General features: G+C 47.8%; 1 protein-coding gene across 2 annotated transcripts in view; it reads right to left on the bottom strand.

Annotated features, from left to right (window-relative positions):
- HVA22K (HVA22-like protein K) overlaps positions 1 to 27,172 on the bottom strand; it is a 120,248-nt gene that overhangs the window by 85,926 nt on the left and 7,150 nt on the right. For both annotated transcript variants that reach the window (XM_086491030.1, XM_086491029.1), the window contains exon 2: positions 14,220 to 14,278. In XM_086491030.1, coding sequence (XP_086347156.1) covers positions 14,220 to 14,278 — 59 coding nt within the window. The remainder of the gene's footprint in view (positions 1 to 14,219; positions 14,279 to 27,172) is intronic.

Here is a 27,172-nt window from a genome sequence, read left to right as displayed (position 1 = left end):
ACATGGGGTTAGGCATCATCGTTTGAGCACCCCCAAACACTGTTCCCGGCGTGTAAAACTGATTTCCACGTGCATGACCAGCCATGCTCTGGAATACGGATCCACCTCCAAAATAGCCAGGGTGTACTGAAGGTGGTGGGAAGACCTGTTGCATAGCCTGTAGGTTGCTTCCCTGCCCATTAGAACCAGCTATAGGCTGCTGAAAGGTGGCGGGCTGAACTGGTATAGCTTGAAAGACTGGCATCTCAGCCACCTGTTCTTGCACTTTAGACATAGGTTGTGGAGACTGCATGTTCTCCGTCAAGTGTACAGGTGTTTCCATTGACGGTGCGGTATGAATCACCTGTGCTCGAGCCTTAACAGGCTTTTGAATATGATCCAGTGACCCAGCTTGCTGAGACGGAACAGGAGGTTGCAGAAAGGCTAAAAACCTCGGGTTCTGCATTACTTGTGTGAACATAGCCACAGCAGTAGCCAACTGGGTCCTGAATATATCATCATCCGTCTGTGGTGGTCTTGAGGACTCACCCACTTCATGTGTCTGTTGACCCTGCGAAGAGGAAACCTCTTCAGTCACATCATCTGGTCTGTCAACCATAATCGCAATTCCCTGTGTCTGGTCTATGATCCCTTGTGTCTTCAAGCCCAAAACTGACCAAGGCTCACTTCTATGGGAAAAAGTGATTTAGTCCCGTCGATGGAACCATGAAACCGGCCTGTTCAATCCAAAAAGGGCGGGTAGACTTTACTTTAAACCTTGATTTAGCTTTCACCATTATTAGTCGTCTATTTTACCTGCGCTTTAGTGACACAAGAGAGGGGAATGGGATACAGATGCTAGAATGCACCTGTATGAGAAGACCGACACCAGATTGGCCCCTAACTTAGGCGCCCCTTTGGTATTTCTTTATTCTTTAAAAGAGGGAATATACGTTGTGGATCCCTACAAGCTGCCCCGCACAAACTTGGCTGAATTTCAACTGTTCCGGCCTGATTTCGGCAGCATAATTGTACTAGGACCCTTCACAGGCAGTATTCCCACGCATTGACTGACTTTCCCGACGCATACGGGCACTTTGCAAAACCTGGCGAGAATCTGCAGCACGCTGAATTCTCTGTTTTCAGCCCTGAAAATGCGCCAGATCACCTGTACAGCAGTCCCCTTGCGTCCCCGAACCTCCTGGGGGTATTAGGGTCCGTTTAGGGCCAAAACCCTAAACCTGCAAAAATACACAGCAGGCTGTAATTTACTGTTTCGGGCTCCGTTTCGCGTGCCGGTCGCATCCTTAGCAAGTCCTCGAGCTCCCGCACCTGTAGGGCTACTTGCCCTTTGAATCGGACGAGATTTCTGGCGTGAAACCTCTCCGAATTCACCTGTACCTGCGGGGGGATTAGCCGCTAGCTAATCCAGTACCTGTGCAAGAGGCTCTTGCCTCCGCAATCGCGCATGAACCCACACAACTGTACATTGGTCAAATGAAGAGCCCACTAGAGGGGCATAACATATTGCCAAAGGGGAGAGAGAGGGCAGTGCGTAACGTGCAGGGCATCACTCCTGGCACCGCACTGTGCATAAGAGGGAAGCAAGCACTCCATAGCTCTTAACCTGTGACAAATCTGAAAATGAGGCTCTCCCAGCTTAAAATTCAGCGCCACTTCTTGTTGCATGAGGCAAGTGCACCAGAAGGTGCCACTTGGCACATTTACAAGCATTTTCCCATTTCGGGGTTGCCGTCTAAAAATATCCCAACCGGTTGCCCAATTGACTTCACGGCAGAGTAAGAAAATGTTCCCCTTGTCATTCCGGAGGTAATGACGTCAACACATTTTCAGGTCCCAAAATAGCAGTTCCCTAAATTTTAGGAGATGCTGCCATTGTATCTTTCTAGGTCACCGACCCTCTTTGTACACTGCGGCCACATCAAGAACTGAAATGTAGCCTCTGTAGCAAAGGATTCCACTTTGGCTAGTCAATGACCCCACTTGGCTAACCATAGTCCTTGTCCAACCTTAGTGCTCTCTTGCCCTCAGGCCTGGACTCCCTCTGGACAGTTCCACACTAGCTATGCAATGCAGGGCAGTTAGATTTCCCGAGGGGTGTTTCCAAAGAGTGAAAGTAAATAGATAATAAGAAAGAAATCAACAAAAAGGATAGATAGTAGTCACACGCTGGTGACAAGCGACATTACCTACTCGGAGCCAATTTTACGGTCTTCACAGATCACCAGAGTTTACGCTACTTCTTGTCACAGAAGCAGCTATCGAAAAAGCAGATGCGGTGGGCGAACATCTTGTCACAGTTTCACTTCCAGATTGTCCATGTGCAGTGACAGAAGAACTTGGTGGCGGATGCTTTGTCCGGAAAGCCGTTGGTTCTAGCTATCTCCGCGATACATCATAGGAGCTTCGAGAATATGGTCGATCAGTATTCCACAGATACAGATTTTGCAGGTATTTTAACTCAGATACGGAATGGGGAGGTAGTAGCGGGATATTCCATTCGGGATGGCTACTTGATGAAGAAAATGATGTTGTGCGTTACACAGCCGTTGAGGGAAAACGTTTTAACCGAATGCCACTGTCCACTGTTTACAGGTCAACGCGGCATTGCTACCACCTTGAAAGGTGTGTAGAGATACTTCTTTCGGCTGAGACTCAAGGACGGGGGCGATTTTGTACGCAGTTGCTTGGTATACCATAAGGTCAAGTTTGATAGGCATGAAGCACAGGGATTGCTACAACCTTTACCCATACTCACCCACCCCTGGGAAAGTATTGCAATGGATTTCATTTTTGATCTTCCGAGAACATAAAGCGGGCATGATGGTATCTGGACTGTTATTGACAAATTTAGAAGGCAAGCTCATTTCATTCCAATGAAGAAAACAGTCAAGCCGGATCATTTATAGAGACGGTTTGTAGCACAGATTTTCAGATTACATGGCATGCCTGAGACAATTGTCTCCGACAGAGACCCCAGATTCACGAGTTTTTTTTGGAAGGCTATTTGGGAGAACATTGACACGCGGTTGCAGTTCTCGTCATTGTTTCACCCACAGAATGACGGGAAATCAAAGATTGCTAATTCAGTGGTACTGGATTTATTAAAGTCTTACATTTCGGATCAAAAGAATCAATGGGAAAAGTATTTACCTTTGGTGGAATTTGCCTACAATAACATGATACACTCTTCGACGGGGAAGGCGCCATTTGAGATTACTGAAGGTGCTACGAAGGTTCCACCCTTCCTAAGCCCGAAAGATAAGATTTTTGAAGGCGACGAGTACACGCGGGACTTGGACACGGCTTTTGCCAAGGTCCGGGAGGCTTTGCAAAAATCTCAAGAAAGCCACAAAAAGACAACGGATCGACATCGTCGCAATTTGAAATTAAAGAAAAACGATTGGGTGCTCTTACTTTGTGAGAAGGCACGCCTAAGAAAGAAAAAAGGAAAGGAGTGGTGTAAGAGCCCCATACAACTAAGAGTGGTTAATGCTTAAAGAACTTGACAAAATATTAATCACAACACTTCAAAGAGACAAGAGGTAGAATCAGGGTTGAAGATGGGCAACCCCCCCCCCCCCCCCCCCCCGAAAGGAAAACCCAAGTACCTTAGGATTGAGCTCAGTTACAATCAACCCGAGAGTGAGTTTAAGTAGAATCACACTCGTAGATCATGCAAGATGCCAAGTGCACATGCATAAAAGTAAACATAAGTAGACTCTCAAACATTTGTACAAAGATAAAATTTAGTTGTTGCGTATGCTAGAGAAGAGATCTAGTGTCTTGGTGGCTTGTAGGATGAATAGAAGAGCGCAAAACTGAAGGGAAACAACAAAATTCTCAGATTTATAGCTGCGCTGCCCTGAAAAACAGCAAGCTAGAGACAGAGATATGGCTTCTTGAGGATGAAGGAATAGTAAGCGTAGAGAGAGATGGTGATGGTAATGAAGAGGCTTTCTTGGGCTGATGGTAGAGGAAAATTCAGCAACTAGGAGATGGAGAAATGAGAGGGAAAAAGGCTTAATTTATAGAGAAATTGCTTCAAGAGAAAAAGGAAAAAGTTGAAGAGGATTGTGACAAGTGTTTAGTAAAAGATAAAGTTGGCATGACAAGTGTCCACACACTTGTCTCTTCCTTTAAAAGCTTTTTGACAAGTATCCACACACTTCTCTTTCTTTGAAAGCTTTTTGACAAGTGTCTTATCTTTTGGAAAGTTTGTGACAAGTGTCCCGCCACATGTCCTTATTTTGGAACCTTCCTTCTAGAATCTCCCTTCTAGAATCTTCTAAAATCTTCCATCTTGGAACTGCTAAAAACACACATTAATACGGGTATCAATTGAAAGCTCTTACTGATTACAATACGGTTTTTGCTTCAAAACATGGATTTAACATCTCTACAAGGAGATAAAGCATTCAATGCATTCAGCTTACATATGCATAATGAGCAATCTTCATGATCATGTTATCTTGTTGATTGTAACTGTCTTTTCAGGCGGATCTAGCCCACACTCCACGGCATCAACCCTTTCTATGTGCAAGTATGATCCCGATATGCATGAGTTACAAGTCACAGGCGTCCTATTGGGTTATTTAGGTGGGAGTGTGCACTATCTATGTTCTAATCCACTGTGGGGGTCCACCTTAACCTGTGACTACTCATTGATGATCATACTACGGTGTACTGTTCTAGCTATCTTGTTTTACAAAAGGAAAACACACTTCTAAAATTTAAGATTAATAGAAAAAGGATACAAGTTCTTTTTTATTGAGGTGTGACAGGTCACAGCCCACCCGCTCTTATCAGCTGTCCTCAGCTGAAAAGCTTCCTCAAATTGTTTAAGAATCTCCGAGTAAGCCCACATGAAATTTTCATCCACCCACTTGGCGTCGGCTGTGGCTAAATCTTTAAACTTCAATAGAAATTTCCGTGTTAGAAGGCCACTTCTTGTAGTTCGATCCTTATGAAAGAGGATTTGTTCAGGTTGAATGAGTTGCTCTGTGTCTTCAACTTCTGGGGGATCCTATGTAATAAGCTCCTCTAGTATTGGTCCATATAAGGCTTTAATAGGCTTACATGAAACGAATTATGTATCTTCCAATGACTTGGCAGTTCTAACTTGTAAAATACTTCATTAATTTTCTTGATGACCTTGAAGGGTCCAAAGTATCTTTTCGATAGCTTCAGAAAAGACCTTGTTTTCCCTGAACTCTGCTTTAACCTGTTCTTATCAAACTTTAGTAAGACATATTGTCCTCCTTTGAAAACCAAATGCCTTCACTGCTTGCTTCATTTGTCGTTCTTGGGCAGCTTTGATAGTGGCTAAAACTTGATTCATAGCCGTCTTCAAGTCCAAAACAAACTCATTAACGACAATCTTGTCTTTGGTACGAATAATAGGTGGAGGTAATATTCTTCCTTGTATTATTTCGTTTGGAGCCTTCCCTGCAGAGGAGTGTCGGGTGTTGTTGTAGGCAAACTCCAAAAGAGGTAAATACTTCTCCCACTGTGACTTCTGCTCACTAACATAAGCTTTTAACATATCAAGTAAAGTGAGATTCATGACTTCAGTTTGCCCATCCGTTTGTGGATGAAATGATGAGGAGAACTTTAAGGTTGTTCCCAAATTCTCAAATAAAGCAAACCAGAAATTACTGGTAAACTTGGAGTCCCTATCATAAATAATTTCTGAAGGCACACCATGCAACCTAAAGATATGCTGTATAAAGAGTCGTGCAGCTTGTGAAGACTTCGATGTTTTATGGCAAGAAATGAAATGTGCTTGCTTACTGCATCTATCTATGATGACCCAAATCATGTCATTCCCTTGCAGTGTCCTTGGAATTCCTATGATGAAATCCATGGTGATAGACTCCCAAGGACCATCTGGTACTAGCAAAGGTTGTAATAATCCTGGAGCCTTTTGTCTTTTAAACTTTGATTTTTGACAAACCAGACATTTTTCGATGTAGTTGTGTATATCCTTTCCAAGTGTTTGCCAATAGAAAAAGCGCTCTAAAGCACTTAAGAGTGGCTGCTTGTCCTCTATGTCCTGCATAAGGTGGTTCATGACTTTCTGTAAGTACTTTTTGACAAAGAGGGAGAGTGATGCATAGCCGATTATCATAAGGCCCTCATTCTTGCAACTTCAACCATATTGTTTGAAAATCCGCATCCCTATCATAGGTATTTTTCATACCATGAAAGTCTTCATGATGAGCCATTGTGATGGTTGATATTCGGGGGACTCTTGAAAGTACGTCTGCGACCACATTGTGCTTGCCAGGAGTATATAAGATTTGAAAATGAAACATAGACAAAAAGTTTTCCCACTTTGCATGCCTTTCCTGTAAGTGCTTTTGAGTGTTGAAATACTTCAAGCTTTGGTGATCACTTCTTACAATGAATTCATTGCCTAAGAGATAATTTTTCCAATCCTTCAAAGCATGAACCACAGCCAAAAGCTCTTTCTTATAAATATGGCGTCGGCTTTCAAAAGCTACTGCATGGCCTTCTTGATTGAGCACAGCACCAATGCAATTGCCACAAGCATCTGCTTCGACTATGAATGGTTTTGCCAAGTCGGGGATGATGAGAATTGGACCTGAAGTAAGTGCGATTTTCAGCTTTTGAAAAGATGCTCTCTTTCTCCTTCCATTGAAAAGTGTTATTCTTCTTGGTTAGGTCGTGTAGAGGAGAAGCAATGTGGGCAAAATGCTTGATGAAGCAATGATAGTAAGAGCATAACCCCAGAAAAGATCGCACCTCATGCACATCACGAAGATCTTGCCATTCTTGGATTATTGTGATCATCTCTGGATCCATTTGAATGCCTTCCGAAGAGATCACATGCCCAAGATAATTTATTTTATGCATGAACTCACCATTGATGAGAAGCTGATTCTCATGAAGAAGTTGCAAAACAATTTCCAGATGTTGCCGATGCTCTTCCTCATTCTGGCTAAACACGAGAATATCATCAAAGAAAGTGCCAACATATTGGCGGTGACCCCTAAAGATGCGCTCCATCATGCGATTGAAAGTTTTCGGTGCATTATTTAATCCGAAAGGAATCACCAAGAATTCGTATAAGCCAAAAAGAAGTACGGAAAGTGGTCTTGTGGGTATCTTGTGGAATCACCCTGATCTGTCACTTTTTAGATCAACCTTGTTGAAAGTCTTGGCACCACCCAGGCGATCCAAAATGTCATCAATTCGTGGAATGGGAAACTTGTTCTTCACAAGTATTTGTTGAGTGCCTGATAGTCGACGCACATTTTGAAGGTGTCATCCTTTTTCTGAACAAGAAGAACTGGAGAACAAAAGGGCGAGCTACCAGTCTTAATCAACCCACGACTAAGACACAATGCTGGGAGGAGAGCTACCAGGGATGATATCTATTGATGATCTTCAGGCCTTTCTGGAGGTAGTTGATAAGGAAGATCTTCTGAAAAACAATCTTTATACTTTTCCAAGACTTTGAGTTGTTCGTGATTTTTAACATGCATCTTATCATGACTATCATTTACATAAAGCAAACAACATTGCACACAATTCTTAATTGCTCTGGAGGCTTGAGTATGGCTTACCATAGGTATGGTGTCCCCACTTACGCCTGCTTTGATCTCGTACTTTTTGCCTTTATGGGTGAACTTGACGGTCTTCTTTAGAGAGTAGATGGCTGAGTCCACTCTATGGTTCCAAGGCATGCCTAGTATGACATCTGCAGCGTCAAGATCTGCAATGCAAAAGGTGTCTTGATCTTTGAAACCTTGAAGCTCAAATTTAAGCTTGCCGATGTAGGGTACAACTGTCTTCAATGTGTCTTTGTCATGGGCATTTAGGGCTTGGTGAATCTCTAGGGGTGTCTCCATGTCGTCATTCTTCAAGCCAAGTTCTTCGGCTAAATTCCAAGAGATGAAATTTTCGTTTGCCGCAGGATCGATTAGAAACAAAGCTTGCTTTCCTTAAAATTGTCCCCAAGCGTTAAGTAATTGACGCATTGCTGGAGTATGGTTTGTATTGCCGACCACATCTCGTATAGCGTTGATTGTGGCCATTGGCTCGGCTTTGTCTTCAAAAGGAACCTTGTTGTTTCCTTTGTTTGCACACTGCTTTGCTATGTGTCCCTCTTTACCACATTTGAAGCACTTCCCTTCTTTCATGTATTGTTGTTTCTCTTCCTCAGTAAACTGCTTCCTTGGAAGATATAAGGTTGAACGAAACTGGGGAGCACCAGAAAATGAGTAGGGTTTCACCTTCTTTGAATTTGGAGTTTATATTTTTGGTGCTGATTTTGTCCCTCTTTAGGGGCTAAATTTGCTTCCCAATTGGATGGCCTCTTCTTAGTTCTCTTCGAAAAAGAGAGTCTCCACTATTGTGCTCTAACTCCCATGTCTCAGTATGGTCTACGAGTTCCCTAAGATTAGGGCAAGAGGAATGATTTAGAGCAGTGCGAAGTTTAAAATGTAAACCTCCCTGAAACTTCCTTAATTTTTCAGAGTTGCCGGTCTTCTTGAAATGTTGGACTTTCAAAAGTAGCTCCCAAAACCTCTTGATGTAGTCTTCCAAAGATTCATTTTTCCTTTGCCACAAGCGGTCCCACTCCATCTTCACATCCCTCTTGAAATGGTCAGGAAGAAATTGGGACTGCAACATGCGGACAAAACTTCTCCACGATCATCTTCTCCTTCTCTTTATACTTCTGACGACCATACAATATTTGAAATTGACAAACAAATTTTAAAAGAAGATTAGGATTTTGTGAACCATGATACGTACTAAACTTGACCTTCTTCTCAAGTTGCGAGAGTGACTTGGTCTTCTTCTTCTTGTATCTTCTTCCATACCTAGATCTCGAAGTAGAGGAAGACGAACTTGTCTCCAAAGATGAAGAAGAGGGTGAAGAATATCGACGTCTTTGCCTTCGATGAGATTTTCTGTATGAATGAGGTATCTCCTTGTTGCTTGATGATGACACATCTGCAGATTCACTAGATGAATTTGATGAAGAGGATGTACTTCGGCTTCGATGGCTTCACTTCTTTGAAATAGAGCGTCCTCTTTTGCCTCGTCCATTCTCCTTCTTCACGACTAACGGGCTTCGTGATCGGCTCCTTCCATTAGAATTGCGTTGCTTTGCTGGCTGTTCTTTCTTGGCTTCATTGGGCTTCTGCCCTTGTCGAGTTTGAGAAGTTGTTCTCGAATGGAGCGGTTCTCCTCTTGCAAACTTTGAAGAGCTTGTAAGATAGCAGTGTTTGTGTCTTCCATTAGTAAAATAAGACATGGTCTTTGACAAGGCTAACGGCCCTTATAAGGGTGTCAGGGCTCTACGCTTTTCATGTAACTGATTTCATGTAACTACTTTTGACAGGGCCGGGGGCCTCTTTAAGGATGTCAGTGCCTCTTCTCTTGGGTAGTTGGGCAGTTTTGCTGAGAGCATTGCCACACAGAGGACCCTTGGATCATGTACTTTTTGAAGCATAATAATAAAGAAATATCAAGAAGGGGCGCCAGTCTTTGGGGCAGTGCATCTAGGCACGGAATTCCGTTGTCCCATGTCGTCTCTCTCTCTCTCTCTCTCTCTCTCTCTCTCTCTCTCTCTCTCTCTCTCTCTCTCTCTCTCTCTCTCTCTCTCTCTCTCTCTCAATTCTATTCAGTTGTTTTCAGTTCCTCTCAGATGTGTTGCTTTAGGTCTTTGTCTTGGATGTCCAATTCTATTACACAATGAACCCCTCGTCTAGCATGGTCACGAAGTGCTCCTTGTAATACACCGGCTTCAGGGCAAGAGGTTGTCTAGGTGCAAACCATGTCCCTCTGATGTAGAGCTTCCATAGATCTGAGTACTGTGTTCCTCTCACTATGTGAGAGCTCGATGAAGGGTGAGTCTGGGTCGTACTGTAAGGGTGGTAATCCATCCATGCCTACTCCATGTGCTCGAAATCACTCTCTCACCTGGTTGTACGAAGAATCCTGTTCACCTAACTCTGAAATGTAACTAGAGGCCTCGAAGGCTCTCCTTGCAAGTCTAAACGATGGCACTAACTGAGGCAAACTATCTCAAAAATAGCCTCGACTAGCACGGGTGGAGTAGCTAAATCTACTCGAATCTGTGTCCATGAGGTGGCTCATAGTCAAGGGCCCATACTACTACAGCATACATCAAAGCAAGGTTGACCAAAGTGTCAAAGAGCCACCCCTTGGTGCAAGGCTCTTGAAAGTGTGCCTGATGACATTTCCTCTCCAACATGGCCAAAGCCGCAAATCCTCTAGTGAGTCTAACCGTAGCCCATGGTGAAGAGCCCGAGTGGGCGTGACTCCCAAGTATGCATAAGACTCTTGCAGCCATAAAGATTATCGCACTCCTAACTGCCCTCGAAGTATGAAAGATCATGACCTTGGTTTTCCAAAGGTTCACTATCAACCCTCTATGTACAAAAGTCGTCAAGAGCCTCGAGGTGTCCCTATAAGCCTTCCCGTGACTCCAAGATCAAAATAATGTCGTCAGCGTAAAGCATGATATATACTAGGGTACCTCCAAGGTCTCCACCCATGCCACCAACTCGCAATATGTAATCTGAGATCTCATCGATGTATATCCCGAAGAGGGTTAGGGTGAGTGGGCATCCTTGCTTCACACCAATGGTGCTAGTAATAGGGTCTTATAAGCCTTCGGGGCAGCGTACTCTCCCTGTCACCTGCTCGTATAAAGTACATATAGTCTAAGTTGTTATCTGTGAAGGTACATCCAAGCTCTGGAGGCGCTAATAGAGCCTCTCACATGGAACTGCATCAAATGCTTTGCAAAAGTCCACAAAGTACCAGCGTAGTCTCGTCTTCCGGGCTTTTGCCCCATCAATGAGGCAGCACAAAACAAAGATGTGATATATGGTAGAGAAGGTTCGTCAAAAACCTGTCTGGCCTGACGATTTGAATCCCTCCCTCTCACCATCTGAACTGAGCTATGCCTTAAATATTGCTCCGTAAAGTTTGGCCACGGTGTGGCTAATCATGATGGTCCTATAATTCTCTAAGTCCATGTTGTCGCCAGACTTAAGGATAGGCACAATAGTGTGTCTAGTCCACTCCTCTAGAAAGCCCTCTACCGTAGCCCTATTAAAGATGTGTACAATCAATGGGGCTATAGTGTCGACTGTGTAAATGAGGTGCTCAATCTGTAGTCATGTGTGGTCAGCAGATCTGTAGTGTTGTAGTCGGCGTATGACCATATCTGTGGTAAATAAAGTGGAGATGGTGGATCATGGCTTGAGTGATTCTCGAATCGGAGGCTACCCAGGGACCTCATACAAGCTCTCTGCATAATCATGCCATGCCTATGGGTCCTCAATGGGTGTGGTCAGGCAGGGCTCTCTAAGAGTCCTCCATGCTATCACTACATTAATAACTCATGAATAGGTGGTAAAGCTCAAGCTCCTTTGCCTCCTCAAAAGCTCACCGCTTACGATGTGTGAGAGTCTTCAATTGTCGTCTGGCCTCCTGCTTTGTAGTCTTCCCTAGAGCTCTCTGTACTTGTAGGGTGCAATAAAGAACCCAGCACTCATCATCACACCATCAGTATTGTGGCATAGTCCTTGGGGAGGGAGTACGTCCAATGTGAGTAGTGTGAAAAAAGGAGCAAAGGGCTGATGTGTGTAAGACAAATGAGATCTGGGAGGTGAGTGTGGACAATGGTGCGGATGGATCGAGCCAACAAAGGCTCACATGAACCTCCGCTGAGTATATAGAGGCTAGAGGTGAGTGTGAACAATGGTGCGGATGGATCGAGCCAACAAAGGCTCACATGAACCTCCGCTGAGTATATAGAGGCTAGTTCTCGCGTGAAATGGATGGTAGAATGTGGAGTATGTGTGGCACGTGCATGGCAGATGGTAGCTCCATTGAAAGAAAGAGAGAATGGATGGGATGGTGAAAGACCTAATGAGATGTATAGCCTCCCGAGGTGCCATAATATAATACATTGTACTCTCCCTCCTGTCTACAATTCCATGTGCCATAAAATATCACACCTCTAGACGTAGGCCAAAGTGCCATCCCATTATATATAACGAAACGGTGTTGGGAGGCCAATTTGAGTAAATGGCGTCCATAGGCAGTGGGGTGGGATGTGTCTATTGAGACTCGGATGAGGTGCTCCTCCTCTGTAGTATGTAAAATTTATTGGTCCTCAAAAGCATATGTCTCACACTGATAGCTGCATATTCAAGAGTTGACGTCTCACACAAGAAAAAGTTCCCTGAGTGTAGTGTACTCCATAATCCCCTCCATCAAGCATGTGTATGGTGATCCTCCACCTTCCTCTTGGTTAGTGCTGGCAAATCTAGAGCCTAAAGTTGCAAAATTGTATACAGCGATGTATATAATATGCTCCTGTGTAATCTCTAAGCGGATCCAAATGAAATGGGCCTCTCGATCTTGTGCTACAATCTGTATCCTACTCTGCCACTCTTGTCTGAAAAGAACGGCCACTCCTCCACACACTCACGAAGTATTCTCGCATGTACACTTCCGGTGAGTAGACTCTCACTAGAATCCATGGATCCCGGTAGGCCCCTCTCGGGGCTCTCGTGTGTCTCTATGAGTAGGACAATGTCTCGATTGTTCATTACCTCCTTTAGTCGTCCTAGGTGTGTCCATAGATCAATGATGCCTTCTTCCCTTCTTCACCCGTGTCGGGGGAGAGGGGGGTGTCTTGTAGAATCACTCTTTCTAATGAAAGAGGTCCTTACCTCTTCGGAGGACAATTGGAGGATAAGGGCCCTCTCTCTCGTCTTTGTCGGCTCTCCAAATCTTGTTGAAAGGGCATGGCTCTTCTTCTTTGTACCCAAGCTTAGTACACGACTCTCTACCATCCATGTCCGGTGTGGAGTCTTTCTTCTCTGCTATGCTGGTGACTCTTATGTTGACATGTCGCATCTTCTCCCCCTTAACGGTAGTGTGTACGCGAAGGGATTTCTTCTTCTTGATGTCCACTTTAGCCTCTTCCTCCGCCTCCTCCTTGACCTCTTTCTTGATGATCTGCTTCACTACCTCCACCCATCCTTCTTTGGTGGCCTCCATCTTGCTCTCAATGCTCTCGGTGATTGCTTTTGTGAGCTCTTCCTTGATGGCTTCTTTGTTCACCTCGACAATCTCCCCTTCTTCACATGATGGACGATCTCGGAGGGAGGGGATCTCCGCCTTGAGGATGTCGAGCTCTTCCATTATTGTGTCTCTCTACTTGTTCCATTCATCTCTATCTCTCATCCAATCTTTGAGAAAGGTCAATTTCTTCTTCCTCCATTCCTCTATCTCCTTCCTCCATGCTTTCATTTTCATCACGAATGTGGAGAGGCATGTGTTGCTGACTTCAAATGTGGAGAGTTTGCATGCCACTTTGCTCGTCATGGAGGCCATTGGGGGGGGGGGGGGGGGGAGGGGGAGAAGAAGAAGATTGTTGTAACGTCGTAGGAAACTATCCCAAGAGACCTTAAAGATCTATCCGACGAGGAGAGTTGAACTCAAGATGTGTTATTCAAGAGGGGAATGGCATAACCAATCTACCACACTTGGATGATAGAAAGGTTAAACCATTTTCCTCTTTTTATTAGCGCACACACACACACACCCGAGAAGAAGATTGTTTTAACGTCATAGGAAACTATCCCAAGGGAGGGAGAGAAGCTTGCCCCCTGCTTGAAAAGCCCTCTCCTTGAGAAGCTGGCCCCCTGCTTGAGGCTACCCCTCTACTTCAAGCTACCCATGTGCTTCAAGAGGAGATGGCCCCCTCCTTAGCAAGCTGCCCCTCAATGATAATAATTATGCACGACTGCCCCCCCGCAAGCAGCCTCTAATTTATGTCGAACCCACATGTACTGAGTAGCGCGTCCAATTCGCATGAACAATTCTACATGCACGTGTTGTGTGGGCCGCACCTACGTGGGCTGCACCTGAGAGAGAGAGAGAGAGAGAGAGAGAGAGAGAGAGAGAGAGAGAGAGATTATTTGTAGTACAAATAGGACTAGAGGATGAGTCGCTTCACTATCTCCATCCGCCAATGAATGCTTTGAATCGAAAGTAATTCTTTTTTTTTTTCATTATGTTGCGATATTGGAACTCGACGCTCCTCCTCTTACATGAAAACCTCAGTCTCTAATAATGTTTCTACCTACCCCTAACCATTCAACCACAGTAATACGTAAAGCCTCAATAGTACTTACCATGCAGTTCGACTGATAACAGTTGATGATATGGGAGACAAAAGTAGTTTAAGCCCTACCTGGAATAAACATTAACAAGTATGATTAGAAAACTAACATTAAGGGAGAAAAAGCTCTCTCTCTCTCTCTCTCTCTCTCTCTCTTTTTGGGAAAAATCAGGGCTGTAATTACTGAGTACAATATAATCCCCAATGGATGCCAAAATAGCCTATCACGTGGGGTGTACAAGCTGAATGTAAGGTTGAGAGCCACTATAGTGACAACTCGACTAGAACAATGTCATGGTGGTCTGTATGATGAGTGGAGGAGAAACCACTGAGGAGGTGCATAATGCCATGTAATCTGTCCACATGTAAGTGTGAAGAAGAGTGAAGATCGGGCCCAACGCCGAAGAAAGGCAAATCGACGAGCCTCAGCTGCTGTAAATGTACCTAAGGAAGAATCCCACTGCCAAATGAGGGTGTGAATGATGTCCAGCCAAATGGCAGTGAGGGCATCCGGTAGGAGCTGTGGAGCCGCAAGTCTGATCAAATAAGTGGAGCCAAGTTTGTGTTGGAGCTGGCGTAAAACCCAGACTCTTCCAAGCTTTTGGGGTCGCCAATTTGTGAAAGCTTTGCCTCTGTGAGCTTTTGAGATCAGTAACTAAAAGCAATTGCTTTATGGCCAAGGGCCTTCAATGATTTAAATATAAATCCCAATGTGGAGCTCAGATCATTAGTTGCACATCGAAGCTCACATCGGCACTCAACCCAAGTCAATAAAACGAAGCACCACAATGGACACCTACATTAGGTGCCACTGCATCTTAGTCGGATACTCCGGTTCATGGTGTCTCCTCCCCAATGTTTAATTCTCTTAATTCAAGTATTTGAAGTGTTTATAGAAGTGTGTTTCCGATTGTTTAAAAAGTTGGTTTCAATTGGTCTTTCCTGTTGGCACGCGGTGCCTTCCAATTACAGTGGTATCAAAGCTCAACAATTTTGTGTTTCCAACAAGCAAACCGGACAGATCTACAACTAAACTATGGAATCTAAAGAATATACAAGGTTTCCCATCAACGAGCTGATCTCCAAGCATCCACAAGGAAGTCTCCCTGTAACAAACTTGGACACCCCAAGTCAAGATTCTTCGCGACACAGCAGAGATTCACTTCAATACGCTTCACAAATTTAACAGTCGACACGGCCCGGCGTAGTTCCGTGCCAAGAGAGATAGGTCCCAAAGACTAGCGCCCCTTTCCGTATTTCTTTTATACTAATCTTTGAGCAAAGTACAACTACCCCGGTGCTTGCTCTCAGACTTTGCGTCCAGATGCTCTAATAAGTGAGCCCCTTGGGTCACTTATAAGGTTACAAAGGGATGCCAAAAGCAGAGCCCCCAAAAGCAGTAAATCAAAAACAATTCGCTCCAAAAAGCATCTTGGCTAAATGTGCCAATAAAAGCAGTCAGCGCCAATTGCGGAAATCCGTATAGCCTGGCCACTTCAACACCAGCGTAAAACGCGGAAAACCCGTACGCTGCCACGCCAGCCAGTCAGCCCATTTTCGGGGCGTCCGTACAATGAGCCACGTCATCACTTGTGTCCGGTTTGCACTGCCACGTCATCAATTTGTGACATATCCCCCTCTTGAAAGAATTGTAATCGCCCTCGATGATGCTTGCAAAACAGACAGAGGCCATAAACTGTCTTAGTAGACACTGACTGTTAGTACCGACGCGCTAGACACGACACATTTAGCACTTGTACAAAAACGACAGTCACATCACATGACAAATCACACAAAAATTCATTTCAAATCTCACACCATGATTGCTAGCAACGTATTTAGTAATCGCATCTAGATCCATTCCAGACCTCACTAAAGCCCGATTAACTAATCCTTATTGCGATCATGTCTATAGAGATTTATGAGACCGAATTGTTGCAGTCATTTCGTCTTTCAGTTCCTGCACTCAAAGCGTGAGAGGGAGAGACTCAAGAGAGGGAGAGAGCTTGAGAGAGTGAGAGGGGGAGAGCTTGAGACTCGAGAGTCGAGAGAGCTGAAGGCTTAAGCCTTAGACCTTGAGGGCATGTGGATTTGCTTGAGAAGGGAATGGGTGTGAGGAGGTGCATTTTAAGTCCTTGCACACTTTAAAAAACACCTAATGTTCACTGCAAATTTGCAAAAAACTGCCCATTTCTCATCATTTTTGAGAGTTGGCCATTCCGGAGACGTTCAAGCCAGCCGTTCCGGTATCAAGTGGTCACCCGGAATGGCAAAACGTTCCGGGACGTTCCGGCTTGGCAGGGGGGGAGGGAACGGAGTTCTGACGTTCCACGGCCTAGGAAACGCGTTCCCCGGTAACTATGGTTAGATGTGCATGTGACATCCCCTCCTTTTCAAAGTGAGATACTGGTACCGAACTGTATGGCATCGAGGGAGAATGCCAACAAACTCTGGAATCCTTGGAAGAACTCTTCGCCAATCCACTATGATGCGTGGGTCGTGGGATACTTGAACTTCATAAAGGACTGCAATGCTTGCTTCTTTGGGCCGCGCCGAAAGCGACACAAAGGGATTTGTGGCTGCTTCAACGCTCCGACTTCGGCTATGGACATAGGTCCACCTTCTTCAAGAATCTCCGAGGAATTCATGACACCACTTCCAACACAAAGTCATGAACATACCCATTCCATGTAGCCTGATTGGAAAAATACTATGCTTCCGAAATGATTGTGCATGCAATGGAGATGAACCAAGTGACGAAGTGCCAAACCGTTCGCCAAACACACGTAAAAAGTGCGATCGAATCTTAACTTTTTGGGCCTAAACCCATCAACTGTGGCAAATCACAACGGAAATGCCGTGACAATCGTTCTTGTGCTCTTTCTAAGACTGTGTCATGACAAGGAAGAGACATGGAATGTGAATCCCTTGCATGCAAACTTTTCTTTTTTTCAAGAGAGATCCGCATACATCCGTGCTTATCCGTGAGTGAATCATGTACATCGTACAATACGGCATGTCTATGAAAAGGGAACACATAAAGACGGTGACGAAAATACAAGAAACCGTCATGAATGAAACACTCGAACAATGCGTGCTGACTAATCATGCGAACACATAATACTTCCTGAGTGATTTCTTTGGACCTCGACTCGAGAGCCAAGATCGGTTCTGCCTGATTAATCGTATCTGCAATGAGGTTAGCTTCATTGGAAAAACCATCATCCTTGTGAACAATCACGTCGTTATCATGCAAATCATCATTCTTGTGAATAATCACATCTTTATCATGCAAATCATCATCCTTGTGAATAATCACATCTTTATCATGCAAATCATGTGTGTCGTACTTTGGAGAAGAAAAGACTGAGAGAGTCTCCTTCTCCTGTTTCTTTTCAAGCTTTGCCTACACATTAGAAATGAGAGGTAAAGAATGAACAACTTCCTCACCACGAATGATGACGGGAGAGTCACTTTTGGCATTTAGAGTGAGAGTATTGTCCGCCCAATCCATGAAAGGGTTATGCTCACGAAACCATCTAATGCCCAAAATCAAATCACATCTTGAAAGAGGAGACACTGCAAATTATTTGCCGAAGGGCACTTGTTGAACGGTGAATAACACATCAAGGCACTCTCGTGTAATGAGAGAGTCCATAACGGGAGCGAAGCCCGACACCTCGAGAGGAGATGTCTGACTAACCTCTAGACGGGCTCTCTCTACAAAAGAGACACATCATGCATACTGCCTGAATCAAACAATATGACAAAACGCTAACCCTTCACATGACCATAACACTTAAAGAGAGACTGATCAATGTGTGTGTCAGACACATGTGAAGACTCAGATTGGTTCATTAAAGTGCTTGTGGTCTGTTCATGCTTTGGGTTTCTTAGGTGGGGCTATCTTAGGACAAGCCGCCTTAATGTGACCCTTGACATGACATTGATAATGTGAGGATTCTAAGTGCTAATCCTTAATTAAGTACTTAAACTCATGATTAAGACTTAAGAAACTTGAACTGTACTCGAGAGAAGACTTAGAAGACTCTGTGTTTGATTGATTGAATGTGTGATACAAAGGCTCCTTATATAGGAGGCGAAGAGACATAAATGAAAAGACACGTCTCTTGGTGAAGAGACACGACTTTAGACGTAAAGAGACATCCTTTCGACGAAGAGCTGCAACCATTGGGCGAAGAGTCGCACCCGTAGAGCGAAGGGGTGTGACCAGTCGTCGAAGGAGTGTGGCTTTTGGCGAATAGACACGTCCTTTGGGCCAAGGGGTGTGACCATCCAAGCGCAGGGGTCCTCCTTGGCATGGCACTTCGCGTATCTGCAACTAGGAGTAGATGTATTGCTGTTAACATAGTCACAATCGTGACAGATAACAACGACCTTCCTTAGCATAAATGACTTATTCTTCTGGCGTTATGTATCCTCCTATGATTCCTTGTGCAACTTTTTCATCTGGAGTGAGCTTAGGTTTGGCACGTGTGTTAGTTTTGACCTTAGATTCATTTTGAGTGTTCTTTTCCGAAAGACTAATGAAAGATTGGCTAGAAAATTTACCGTTCTTACCATTCTAAGGGTTCTAAGGAGTCTGAGATGTACTTTGAGAAGACTTGTTCTCCTTAGGCTTTCCCTTGTTGTGCTTCATCTCCTGTGCGAGAGCAATCGCTTCTGCCTTGTTGAAATCGATTGGATCGAGTACTTCGACATCATACTTGATATACTCGTCCAATCCATAAAGGAATGTCTCTTTGCACTCATCATCCGATTTGCGTAATTGGGTGCCGAGCTGCAAAACACGATTAGAGAAAGACATAATTGGCATACCATTTGCTTGAGACTGCGCCAATCGTCCTTCTACCGTGCTAAGTACTAGGGTGGCATAAACCGCGCATTGAGCTTGTCTTGAAAGTCGGGCCAATTGAAAGAAAGGGGCACGCATTCTTCGGATTCCTCTAGGTGCACAGTCAAATGTGTCTCTTGCCATGCGTGATACCAATAAATGGCATCACCAGCAAGGTACATGGTTGCCATCAAAACCTTGTTATTTCCTGTCTTCTTAGTTGTCGCAAAGTAAGCATTAAATTGATGCAACCAAGAGTGAATAATAGTAGCATCCATCTTACCGTCACTGAAGGTCAACTTCTCAGTGACGGGGTTATTGGAGTCCGAATCTCTACTTATGCTACTTGATGAGCTACCAACATCTTTGACCGGCTCGAGCTTCGAGGTGAGTACCTGTAGGACCAACTCTTACATGCGTTGTCTCTCTACGCCTCACGCTCTAACTCCAAGGCCGCTCGTCTTTCTTTGGCCGCCAAGCGCGCTTGCTTGCCCTCACGCTCCAAGGCTAACCGTCTTTCTTCGCACTCACAATCCAATTCTGCCTTTCTTTCTTCGCGCTAGCGATCCAAGATTGCCTTTCTTTATATATCATGATGCCGGCTCGCTACTGCTGCTCGCCCCCCCCTTGCTGCGCCATCGCTACCCTCTCCCCCCCTCCCCCCCCCCCCCACCGGCTGCCCCCCCTTGCTTTCGCGCTGCCCCAAAGGCTGCCCGCTGCCCTCCTCTCGCGTTGCCATCCCCACCCCATCCCCCCGCTCGCTGCCGCTTGTGCACCCGCACATTTCCCGGCTGCCCACTTCGCCCTCGCCGTCCCCCCATCCCCCCCCCCCGTCCTCTTTGCTCCCGAAGGTCTTCTGCACCTGGCTCGGCAACGCTTTCTCTTCGGACAAGTGCTTGACGTACTCGTTCGCAGTTTTTCTTCACCGCCCGTTTCTTCGACTCAGCAGTAGACACAGATGGAGGCTCCAGCTTCACCTCAGAGGGACTCGCCTGAAGCCCCCTCGCCCGACCCCGCTGAGCCCACCATTCGACTTGCTCTTACGCCGGCAGAGCAAGCGAGCCTTGCCACAGAGGTAGAACGCTTGCAGGCGACTTCTATCATCTGCAAGGTTCTCGGCACTCGTCCCAGCAGAGGAGAGCTGCGAGACCTTCTCCAGGCCCGCCTCCTCGCAGAGGTGGGCAAGATCTTGGATGTCCAGATTCTCGGACGGGGGTACTACCAGATTGAGTTCGAGACTTCCGAGATGGCCTCCAAGGTCATAGCTATGAGTCCATTGGCCATCCGAGCAACACGCGCCCACTTTCGACAGTGGCGACATGGTTTTGACCCGTCTTCGGATGTGCTAGTAGAGGAGGCGGACATCCCCATCTCAGTCTGCTTTCCGGGTTTACGGAGGGAGTACCTTCCACTTCTCTCCAGGATTGGCTCCGCCATCGGAACTGTCCTGGAGACACCTCGTACGGCAGCATCAGTAGCTGCCAAGGCGGCTGGCATCCCTTCAGTTCGAGTTTTGGACAGAGATACCCACACGCTCCCGAAGGTCATCCTTCTGCCTCGGGTGAGTGGGGGTTGGTTTAGACAGAGTGTGGAGTACTCGGGTCTCCCGAACCAGTGTTTCATTTGCAGACAGATGGGCCACCTAGCGAAGGCCTGTCCACGGAGGAGACCACGACCCGCACCCCAGCCTCAGCCCCAGCCTGCCAAGGCTGGGCCGCAGCCACAGCCAGCGACACAGAGCACAGATTCAGCGCCACCCTCCGAGCCTGGGGCTCCAACGGAGGAGGGGTGGCAGCAGGCCCGTGGCCGTCGACGCCAGGGGCCACAGCGACAGCCTGGCACTCAGAGTGGCCCCCAGGTGCCTACTCAGCAGCAGTGGGTTCCCACGGGGAACCGCTTTGGTCCTCTTGAGCAGGAGGAGCCCCCTACGCCAGCCTCCACCTCCGCTTCACCCTCGCCAGCCGCTCCGCCTTCCGATCTCCCCTCCTCCTCCCCATGCCCTCCCCCGCCCTCTGCTACCGCTCACTCCCCACCTCGCCTCCCCCATGTCTCTGCCGCCCCACCCCGCTTCTCCTCTCCCCCGCCCCCCCCAACCCCTTCTCCCCCTCCTCCTGCTTCAGTACCACAGTCGGCTCAGAAGACTGGACCCTTGCCGGCGGCCAGGAGATCTCTTGGCAGCGCCTTCGCCACGAGTCGCCTAGCGAGAGAGGGTCAGCCCTTCATGCGGCCCCCACTGCAGATTCAGACATCTCCTCTTGCAGCTATCCCTCGTGGTTTGACGAGCTTTGACCTCCGACGCCGCTGGGATTTCTTCGATTACGGGTTTACTCGTTTTCTTGGCGATTCCGCAGCAGACCACGAGGCAGCCTGCTTCAGAGTCCACGCTTTGTTCCTCGTCGCTAGGGGGACAAAGGCCTTGGACTCAGCAGTTGGTTTCTCCTTCCCCCTCTGTGGCAGGACTGAGACAGAGTGGTCCCTCGACTCAGTGGTGGGATGGTTGCATACACAGGTTCTCGAGTTCTCTCACCACATGGGAGAACTTGGCGTTACAGATTTGCTGCAGACTTTGTGGCCACTGGCCAAGTTTGCGGTGACACCCCCAGACTCAGCAGGATGTAGACACATTGTGGTGTACTTTTTTGCTGATACGCAGTGTTTGCCTTGCTATGTATTCATTCATGAGGACTCCTGGACAGAGGAGGTTGCTATACGCACGGCTCGCTCTACTTGGGCTTGGACCAGGCACTCACTGCAGTCTCGCCTATCTAGAGGACGCTCGGATGCGGATTACTCCCCATCCAAGCCTGCTTCGAAGATAGCTCGTCTTGCTGCTACGGCAGCATCTGTTCTCTCTCGCTCCCCATGAGGATCGTCTCGTGGAACGTGCAGGGACTCGCTGGGCCCCAGTTTCAGCGACAGCGGGGCCGATTGCGTCAGGAGCTTCAGCGATGCCTTGTGGGAGGTGAGATTGATCTCCTTATGCTTCAGGAGCACCATTTGTCTGAGAGCCGCATTCGGCAATGTGGTCAGATCTTGCGTGGACGCTATGATACCTTTTGGTCAGCTGCTTTTGGACCTGGAGGCATCCAGGGTGGGGTATGTATGACTATTGCGGACTCATTACAGCAGGCCATTGTGGGCAGAGGGATTATTGTACCAGGCAGGGCTCAGTGGATTACTATGCAGGTTCAGGGTAGCCTTGTGGGTTTCCTGAACATCTATGCGCCTAATGTGGCGAGTGCTCGTGCAGAGTTTTGGTCACAGATTGTTGAGTTTTTGCCACAGGTTGACCAGTGGTGTGTAGGAGGGGACTTCAACATGTTGGAGGACCCTTCTGACAGAATCGGAGGCAGCCATGCTACTTTGCATGGAGTCGAGTTAGCAGCTTGGGAGAGGTTTTGTATGACGTTGAGGGTCTCGGATACATGGCAGCATTCTGGCTTTGTGAGGCCTCCAGAGAGTCTTGCCTTCTCTAGATCGGACCGCAGAGTGGGAGGAGTGAATCTATCGCGCATAGATCACTTCTACACTAGTGACCACTTCATTGACTTGGGGGGATCAGTGGGCATCCTGGCAGGGACATCCTTCTCGGACCATGCACCAGTGATCCTCACAGTGGCAGACAGGCAGAGGAGTGGGAGCACGATGCTTCGCATCCCAGAGCGGGTCTTGTTGGACTCAGCACTCAGAGAGAGGGTCGAGGCTCTATGGACAGAGGGCATGGACAGCCAGGCTCCACCTGCAGACAGAGTGGCCTCAGGCCTAGCTCAGCTCAGCCACTTCTTTCTCCAGGAGTCTTTGGCTCGACGGGCTGCAGCGAGAGAGGAGGAGCAGCGTCTCAGACGAGGCATTGCTTCACTACAGAGGATGCAGGAGCAGCATCCAGACAGTCCATGGTTGGAGGAGCAGCTACAGCAGGCTCGTCAGGAGCTTGCTTGCACAGAGGAGAGGCGCCATGAGTTTGCCTTCCACCGATAGGCATCTCAGTGGACTCAGGTGGGTGACAGAGTGACAGGTGTTTTTTTTGAGACAGTGGGACCTCGGCACTCGCATGCCAAGGTCAATCAGTTGAGGAGACCCGATGGGTCAGTTGTTTGCGAGCCAGAGGATATGCGTGCAGTTGCTACTGACTTTTACCGTGAGCTACTGTCGGCTGAGCCCGAGTCAGAGAGACAGGATGCATGCAGGGAGCAAGTTTGGGCACAGATGCCTTGTCTTGTGACTGAGGAGATGCGGCAGAGGCTTGAGTCACCTCTTCAGCTTGAGGAGCTGCACACGGCTCTTAGGGCCCTCCCTCGTGGTAGCTGTCCAGGTGAGGATGGGCTGACTTTCAGTTTCTTCTTGGAGTACTGGGACCTGCTTGGCCCAGATCTTTGTAGTGCCTTTCAGTACATTCTGCACACAGGAGTGATGCCGGATAGCATGAGTGAGGGCCTGATTTACCTCATTCCAAAGGAGGGTGGCTCCTTGGATGAGATTCGTCAATGGCGTCCCATCACCATTCTCAACTCAGCCTACAAAATTCTTGCCAAGGCTCTGAGTTTGAGGATTCAGCCACTTTTGGAGAGCCTTATACATGGGACTCAGACAGGTTTTGTCAAGGAACGCAATATCCTTGACAACATCTTCACTTTTTGGGAGGCTTTTGCCCTTGCACGGCTCCGTGGGGAGGACCTTGTGATTCTTCTTCTCGATTTTGAGAAGGCATACGACAGAGTTGACTGGGACTTTCTAGAGGGCACGCTACGCAGGATGGGCTTCTCAGAGGCTTGGATCAGAGGGGTGTCAGCTTTGTACAGACAGGCCCACAGTCAGGTGCTTTTGGCAGGAGGTAGAGGTGAGCGCTTCATGCTCACACTATCGGTCAGACAGGGTTGTCCTCTTGCGCCCTTTCTCTTTCTGTTCTATGCGGAGGCGATGAGCAGATTTTTGGTGTCACAGCAGGTTGGTTTGAGGGGCTTAGCACTCCCTATACGGGGAGATGAGCTTCTGGACGCTGAGTTTGCCGACGACTCAACCTTGTACTTAGAGGGCCAGGAGGCCAATTTACACAGATGTGGGCAGGCTTTGGAGACCTTCTGCTGTGCATCGGGCGCACTGATCAACTGGAGAAAGACAGTGGCTTTCTCAGTTGGTAGTGCTCCTGTGCCAGATTGGATGCCAGGAGAGGGTTTCAGGTGGATTCCTCCAGGGACTGCAGTTCGGTACTTGGGTTGTCAGGTTGGTTTGGATTTGTCCCCCGAGCAGCAGATTGCTCCTCTTCTCCTGTCCATCAGGAGAAAGCTGTTACATTGGAGCTCCGCACGACTTTCGCTGGCTGGTAGAGTAGTAGTTGCCAACCAGGTGTTGTTGGCGACTATGTGGTACATCACTTCTTGCTGGATCTTCTCGAGTTCTTGCATCAGCCAGGTAGAGAGGCTGATCAGGAACTTCCTTTGGTCTGGTCACGACACTCAGATTGCCCGAGCCAAGGTGGCTTGGTCGGTCATCACACTTCCTTGTTCTCAGGGAGGGCTTGGGATCATTGATCCAGCACAACAGAGCAGAGCCCTTCTTGGGAAGTTCGTCGTCAGAGGACTTCTTCCAGGCGAGGAGCCCTGAAAGGAGTTCTTGTTGCAGAGGCTTCGTGCCAGGGTGCCTCAGGCAGGAGGCCCTTGGCAACCTTCGACCAGATGGATCTTTACAGAGTTGCGCCGAGTTGGTTTGAGCAGGAGACTGGAGGACCGATTCGCCGTGAGTTTGCTTCGGTCTTGGGAGCTATTGCGGCGTGGCCTAGAGCAGCGGCAGCCGACGTGCACGGAGGAGCGCCTACGGCAGCCCCTCGTCTGGAACCCCATGGTTAGCACTCAGAGAGGCCACTTGGTTGGGAGTAGGCCTCATGTTTCTTGGGGTCACAGGCAGCAGGTCCAGCGCGCTCTCTAGGTGACTGGCTAGAGTTCACAGGTTTGTCAGAGGAGGTGCACGTTGTCCAGCTATAGGGCATGAGAGGGGTTCAGAGGATGTGTCAGGACATTTCAGAGTCAGTTCCAGCTGATTGGCTCACGCCTCTCGAGCCAGTAGCACCCCGGTGGATGGGAGCCTTCACACGACTGGAGGTTCTCATTTCAGTCAGGGCTTGCTCAGAGACTGTCCCAGCCCTGTTCTTCGAGCTTCAGGGTGGGGGACGATTACAGAGAGTTGCAGTAGAGGCCCTGCAGGTAGCAGAGTGTTGTTTCCAGAGGATCCGAGTTGTGGGCATCTGTGGGAGGACTTGCGTCATAGACCCTGACCCAGCAGCTCTTGAGACAGGACACTGGAGGCTATGGGCTTGGGAGTGCTGTCCACTGGCACGAGTACAGTGGGATCCTGGTGAGTGGCTATGGAGGGACCCATTCTCTTCTACAGACCGCCCAGGAGTCCCTTTCTTTCAGTACACTGTTCGGCTTGGACGTCATATACTTGCAGCACAGAGAGAGGCCCGCCCCGCTGCAGCACGTCATTGGCAGGAGGAGGGTCTCACAGTTGAGTTCTTGGCAGCTTTTTGGCAGAGGCTGTGGGACTCCAGACAGCCGAGGCGCGTCACCTTGTTCCAGTGGTTGGTTGCACACAGAGCCACAGCAGTAGGGAGCTGGCTTGTACATTGTGGTCTCTCGGCCGCATGCACAGCCTGTGACCAGTTGGTGGAGAGTCAGCGACACTGTCTTTGGGACTGTCCCTCGGCCCAGCAAGTGTGGCTACGAGCAGTGTGGCTACGAGTTCTTCGGCTGATGCCTGCCCTCTCCACGGCTCGACAGTACACTTGGGGGGCGGCGGCTTGGTCCACCCACACGGGCCCGGCACTTCAGTTTGAGCTATCTTCCACCAGCAGGATGATAGTGATACAGGGGGGTCGACCTACACTCCAGCCTGCTGCAGACCTTACTCCACAGGAGTGGAGCAGTGAGAGAGCGGAGTGTTGGGAGCTCATCAGCGGCCTAGCTCTCTGGTTCATCTGGCGGGCCCGTTGTTTCCGCATCTTTGAGGCTCGCCTTGTACCACCAGCAGAGACTGTTCGTGACTTTTGGCTAGAGCTGATCCATACTCTCAGAGGACAGCTTGAGGGACTACAGGGCAGCTCCGACCGCATGCGAGAGCGCCGCGAGGCTTTCCTTCGTCTCTGGCGCCCTGGGCCGTTTTACTCCATGGTCCAGGGGGTGCTCAGATGGCACTACTGTCCACCTGTGTGGCTTTTCCCTCCTCCCATCTCTTGATTTAGCCCCATTGTATATATGCTGTTTTTTCATTGGGAGAGTCTCCCCATCATGTTTGTTGTAGCCCTCTCTTGCAGAGGTGGATGTAGCCCTATGGGCAGCTTTCATTAACTAATAGAAGGATCTTTTTCTCGGAAAAAAAGATTGCCTTTCTTTCCTCGGCCGCCAAGCACGCTTGATCACGCTCGCGATCCAAGGCTGCCTTTCTTTCTTCGCGCTCGCGATCCAAGGCAGCGTGTTGCACTTCTTGTTGTAACATCATGTCCATCATCGTCTTGACCAAAGCCTCCATAGGATTTGGTGCAACCCTTGGCGTAGATGGGGAAGGGGGAGGGTCGAAAAAACCTCCTGGTAGGAAAAATTCTTCTTCGCCACCTCCATGCTCGTCACCTCCTCGCAAAGTATCCATGTCACAAAATGGTGACTGGCTAACCCCGGACACACCCGAAAAGGGCTGACACGTGGCACAGTACGGAACCCCCGCAATATGCGTTGATAGGCTGACGTGGCCATCCGTACGGATTTTTCGGCATTTGCTGCGGGATTTGCGGAGCTGCTGACCTGGCATTGCATACGGATTTCCTGAAAATCCGCTGGCTGATTTTTGGGCAGCTTTTGGGACAGTTGCTTTTAAATTGAAAGCTTTTAAGGTGATTCTTTTGGGGCTCTGCTTTTGGGCATCCCATGTACCTTTAACTTATGGGGATCCCGTCCGATGGGGCCCCAAGTGACATAAAGGGATTAAAATAAAGTAGGACTCACACACATACTCACGCAAAGCTGATGACGTGGCAGTTGTACGAAAATTCCGGAAATTGCGTTGACATGATGACGTGGCAGGCTGTACGGATTTCCGCGTTTTGCGTTGACTGCTGTACGAAA

Source organism: Adiantum capillus-veneris, chromosome 19 (genome assembly GCF_014529385.1).
Source record: "Adiantum capillus-veneris isolate H3 chromosome 19, ASM1452938v2, whole genome shotgun sequence".
Classification (NCBI taxonomy): domain Eukaryota; kingdom Viridiplantae; phylum Streptophyta; class Polypodiopsida; order Polypodiales; family Pteridaceae; genus Adiantum; species Adiantum capillus-veneris.
This window is presented reverse-complemented; position numbering and strand designations above follow the sequence as displayed.